The sequence below is a fragment of the Dermacentor andersoni genome, chromosome 1 (genome assembly GCF_023375885.2).
Source record: "Dermacentor andersoni chromosome 1, qqDerAnde1_hic_scaffold, whole genome shotgun sequence".
NCBI classification, from domain to species: domain Eukaryota; kingdom Metazoa; phylum Arthropoda; class Arachnida; order Ixodida; family Ixodidae; genus Dermacentor; species Dermacentor andersoni.
Window position 1 is genome coordinate 155,834,287 of NC_092814.1, and position 5,527 is coordinate 155,839,813.

The 5,527-nt window shown below is 46.6% G+C and overlaps 1 protein-coding gene across 4 annotated transcripts in view; it reads left to right on the forward strand.

Annotated features, from left to right (window-relative positions):
• The window catches only part of LOC126547021 (acyl-coenzyme A diphosphatase NUDT19-like), a 53,706-nt gene extending 49,234 nt beyond the window's left edge, over positions 1-4,472 (forward strand). For all 4 annotated transcript variants that reach the window (XM_055062637.2, XM_050194838.3, XM_050194839.3 and 1 more), the window contains exon 4: positions 4,249-4,472. In XM_055062637.2, coding sequence (XP_054918612.2) covers positions 4,249-4,469 — 221 coding nt within the window. In that variant the 3' untranslated portion in view covers positions 4,470-4,472. The remainder of the gene's footprint in view (positions 1-4,248) is intronic.
• Positions 4,473-5,527: the final 1,055 nt, after the last annotated feature.

A 5,527-nucleotide genomic window follows, 5' to 3' on the forward strand; every position in this document is an offset into this window, starting at 1 on the left:
GCAGTTACCAGGAGAGATGTGCACTACCTACGTTGAGGAAATCCTGAAGCTTTGTGGAATTGTGAACGCAAGTGAGGTCGGACGAGGACAATGTTGGACACTTACTCAAGGGAATTGCCAAAGATGTACACAATTTCTTTTATCTCCAAGGGAGACCTCACTACCCCTTCCGACCAGGTTCAAGGCTCTCAAAACGCCGCATTCTTCCCATGTTTGGTCGGCTGGACAACATGACCAACATAGCAAGTGTGGACGTATCTGCCTCTAACGACCTTGCTGCTTTAGTACAATGAGCCGTCAGAGATGAGTTGGCTCATTTTCAAGGTCCAGATGCCAACTGCGTGTGCCACCAATGCTCTGTTGAAGAGCGCTACTGTGAGGCACCTGTAGCTTGGCCACAATCTGCCAACAGTGACCATCCCCTTTACGACAACACCCATGTCCAGAGCACCATGGTCCAACCACAGCCTACGAGTTTTGAACGTCGACGTGACACAGCCACGATGTACCTCCCGTCAACAACACGCCTTGGAGATCTGTGCCCAACTTCAATTAATATCGCAGGCCACCTGTTTGCTACAGCTGTGGGGCGCGGGGACCCATCGTGAGGTATTATCGCCGTCTTACACAACATGCTCCCCGAGATTGTGCATATTCACCCCGCATGCAAAAAGATGCATCTTGGCAACCATTTGTCCTATTTTGTCAGCTGCATTGAGAGTACACGCCAAGGAATGACTCTCCAGTATGTGACAGCAGCCTGACACCGCCGCTGACCCAGACACTTCGATTGCCATCTCTGCGTCGCCTGCTTGCCTACGCCACCTCAGCCTGGGAAACTAGCTGGCGTGACCGATGGAGGCGACGTCGCGGGACAGTTACTTTTTCAAATGCCTCTGCCCATCTTCATGTTAAAGAACAAAGTGTATTTTTGTGTCTATGGTGTAAATACTGTGACTTTGGTAGGTACTGGTGCTTCCATGTCTGTGATGCGTCCTTCTTTCAAGAATCTCCTATGACTGAAAGTGATGTTTGCTTGGGACGGAAATACCATGTTTCGCGGAGTTTGCAGTGAGCTGTTAAGTCCTGTGCGAGTATGTTCAGTTGTGATAACCGCTTGTGGTAAGGCATTTCGAACTCGCATGCGCCACCGCATGACATAATTCTTGGTATTGACTTTTTACGGGAGTGTGGGGCAACATTAGGCTGCAGGGCTGGTGAAATGTCACTCAGCAGCTATGTCAGAACACCAGCGCTCAACAACGTTCCATCCGATTGTCAAGAAATATTTTCCGTGTCCACTCATGTAAGTGTGCCTGCGCAGATGGTAATGTTCGTCCCTGTGACCTCGTCGCACACCCGTGCTGGTTTTTGCTGTGGAATAATTGAACCCGAATACATCAACACTATAAACAAGAATGTACTTGTCCCTTGCTCACTTATCGAAGTTGTAGAAGGTTGTGCTCATGTGTGAATGGTGAATGTGTCCTCCGAGTCAGCTATTTTGTCTGCAGGACTGAAAGTAGCATATTTTGAAGAAGATGGTGTTGTAAGCATTCGTGCAGTTGCTACTTCCACGGAAGCAAGCTTGTCACTAAGTGACCACTCTTCGAAATTTAAGAGCATGATTAATAAATCGCTCTCCTCCTCCTACCAACAAATGCTCCAAGAGCTCCTTGCCTGGTTTGCTTCAATGTTCGACTTTGCACAAGAGCATCTACATTCACCACCGCACTCCCGTATACACAACCGGATCAACACTGGAACAGCGTTGCCAATACGACAGAAGCCGTACTGCGTTTCATCAGCCGAGCGCAAAGCGATTGCTGAACAAGTTAGACACTCCACAGAAAGGCATCATCCAGGAGTCCAGTTGTCCGTGGGCGGCTCCAATTATATTGGTCAAGAAGGAAGATAATTCATGGAGATTCTGCGTCGAGACTACAGGCGCCTAAATGCAGTGACAAAGAAGGATGTGTATACTCTCCCACGTATAGATGATGTCCTTGACTGTTTACATTCGGCCTCATACTTCTCAGGCTACTGGCAGATACCTATGCACCGCCCAGACAAGGAGAAGACTGCCTTCGTAATGCCGGATAGACTCTGCGAGTTTAAAGTAATGCCTTTTGGTTTGTGTAATGCTCCGGCAACATTCGAACTATTCATGGACACGATTCTGCGCGGGCTTCGATGGGAAATATGCATGTGTTACCTGGACGACATGGTCATTTACAGCAAGACATTTCACGAGCACAGCCAATGGCTGGTAGTTGACCTTGACTGCATACGGTAAGCTGGATTGATGTTAAACTCCAAAAAGTGCCACTTTGGCGAGCGTCAAACACTTGTTTTGGGTTTCCTTGTCAACAAAGGCATCCCCCCAGACCCACAGAAGCTTGCAGCTTGCAGCCGTTCATGACTTCCACCAGCTGAAGACCGCGAAAGACCTCTGCAGTTTCCTGGGATTCATACTTTCGCCATTATATCAAGGATTTTGCATGCGTAGCTTATCTGCTTACGGCACTCCTTCACAAGGGAATACCGTTTACATGGGCTACTGTGTGTGAATCTGCGTCAACTAAAATTTCTGCTCACCTCAGCTCCAATTTTGCGCCACTTTGATCTTGAGGCCCCAACTGAGCTTCACACCAATGCTAGTGGTCTGGGCATTGGAGCAGTACTCGTACAGATACATGGTAGATGACAAGTAACTGCATACATAAGCCGTACTATTACAAGGCGGAGAGGAATTATACCGTAACCGAGTTGGAATGCCTTGCAGTAGTCTTCGTCGCCCACGAGTTTCGACCATACTTGTATGGCCGCCACTTTACGATAGTGACAGACCACTATTCTCTTTGCTGGTTGGTTGGGCTAAGCGATTTATCTAGCTAATTAGCTTGGCAGTCATTACGGCTTCAAGAATATGGCTTTTCTATCACATACAAAAGTGGTCGCTGTCACTCCGATGCTGACTGTTTATCTCGCTTTTCGTCGGCAAGCATGCGAGATGTGGATGATGACTTAGATGAATACCTCCTCCCGAACAATTTCATTATGTCACCCCACCTTCAAGCGTGAGCAACAGCATGACCCTTCCATTAGACCTATTCATGATGCTGCTCGGTCATCAGCACGAGGCTCACTTTTCATTATTGCTGAGTTTACTATATAAGATGAATTATTCTGCTGACTGCACTCCACTTCTCCTCATGGTTCCCCAGACATTGAGACCTATGGTCCTTCAGGCCATGCACGATGGCATAACGTCAGGCCACCTTCGTTTTGCTCAGACGCTCCACCGACTGCGCCAGCGTTTCTTTTGGCCCAAACTCTGGAAGGCTGAGAAGCAGCATGTTTCTATCCGTGCAATTAACCAACGCCATAAGCAATTAACGACACCTCCTGCGGGTGCCCTGCAGTCAGTTAAGTCGCCGACCTTGTCATTTGAAAAAGTTGGGGTCGACTTGTTGGGTCCCTTCCCAAAGTCTACTACCGTACATCACTGGATTATTGTGTGTGGACTATTTGACCTGGTACACTGAGACGGCGGCACTTGCTTCAGCTACAGCAGCTGACAGCTAGCAGCAGCTACAGCAGCTGGGATTGAAGTAACCGAAAAATCTAATTAATCGGAGTTGAATTAACGGAAGTCTACTGTATTAGCTTCAAAACTTCCCTTTGGAGCACTTACATGTTTAAGGGACACTAAAGGCAAATATTAAGTCAAGCTATAGTGGTAGATAAGTGCTCGAGAAAGTCAAAGGCACCAATATTATCGCATGTTTGCCTTTTGCGAGAACACTGTAGCGCCATCTGTCGGGTGCCGTTTTACGCACCAACGGCAATAAAGTGCACAATGATGGCATATGCAACGTCACCACTCCCCACTTGGGGCGGGTGATTTGAATTGCACTTAAGGTATGTGGACCCCTCAGACACAATTTTCTCGTGAACTAATAAGGCATGAAACAAGTGCAGCGAGATTTCTGGAATGGTATCTTAAAACTCCACAACGACTTAGTATTTGCCTTTAGTGTCCCTTTAACATTCAGAAAATTTCTGCTTTTCATGGAACATTCAGTGCATTAAGTAATGACCTTTCAGCTTTTTGCCAGTTTAATGACCTTTAAGTTTTTTGCCAAACAGACGCACAGCGCTCCAAATGATTAGGTACATGTAAGTCTGTCCTGTGCTAGTTTTTCCTTTTGTGTCCTTCAAGCATTCAGAAAGGCCCTTTCACAGGTGATGACCTCTACCCTGAAGAGCCAGACTACTTTGGCCGAGGCCCTGGTCCTGAATACCCATTCAGCCTCGAGGAGCTGCGCAAGCGCTGCCAGAACCTCCACCGTATGGAGGTGCAGGGCCCCCTGTGCACAGCCTATTCCAACATTGAGCCTCCCAGAGGTCACCTACAGCCACAGACCTTCGAGGGCCCGGCATCTATGGTGCCATCCATGCTTTGACAGGCTGCTTGGCAAAGTGAGCTTGACTCACTGCTGCTGTGTACATTGTTTTGCTCAAGCGGCTGGGCTGCACAGGGAACTCCGCATTGCTGCCAATTTTGCAATGATGCCTTGTCTTGTAGCGCATAGTGCATGATGCCTGGCTTGGCTGTCCAGTTCAGGTCTCAAATGACTGTTAGGTGTTTAGTGGCAAAGCTTTGTTACACTGAGCTTTAATCACTTTTTAGAAAAGGCCCTCTTCCTTTCATTTTGCATAGGCACATGGCAGGCCAAAATATCAGCCAACGATCTTTTTCAACAGCATATGTAACTTGATCAGCAGAATCACTCTAGGTGTTTCTTGAGTACAAAAATGCCTCAATTTAGGAGAATGGGTGCGAGTCAGATAACTTGGGTGAGGAGTTACTGTCCTAACCTTGGCTCTTTGGCTTTGCTGTGATTTCTTAGCTTGTCAGGTGGCTCAAAACTGGTGTCCTGTTTGTTAAGCCTTTTTTCCTGAAAATATTGAATGCTTGCTGCGCATCCCACATTGCTAATAGATGGTTTGGTGAAACTGTGAGTGAAAATGCTTTATGTGAAGCAGTTTCACATTTCAGTTAAAAGTGGATCTCTGTGCAGTTTAGCAGTGCTTAGTGTTTAAATGGTGCAAAGTAACTGTACCCTACAATTCTTGGGTCTTATTTTGATGTTTTCATTTTTTTCATGGAATGTGCATTTTTGTGGTGGCGATAGATTGAACTTTTATTTTGCTGTGAATTGCTTTTGTCCTATCATTTGAAAAATAGTTTTAGTGCTGATTCTTTAAGAGTATATTTTGGCCCACTGATTTCCATTCACTTTGCTCTCTTAGTTGTAGCTATCGTGTGGCTGCTCATTTGGTCTCAGATTGTAAATGTCTTGAAATCAGACATACACCACTGTGCACAGACATATCTACTTTATTTCAGTGTGAGAAGTTGTGGTCCTTGAAAGGTTGTTCGCTTGAATGCAGGGCAAATGTGCTGCCTAAAGGTATGGAATGTCAAATTTCTGATCCCATTTTCCACCACGATCCTGCA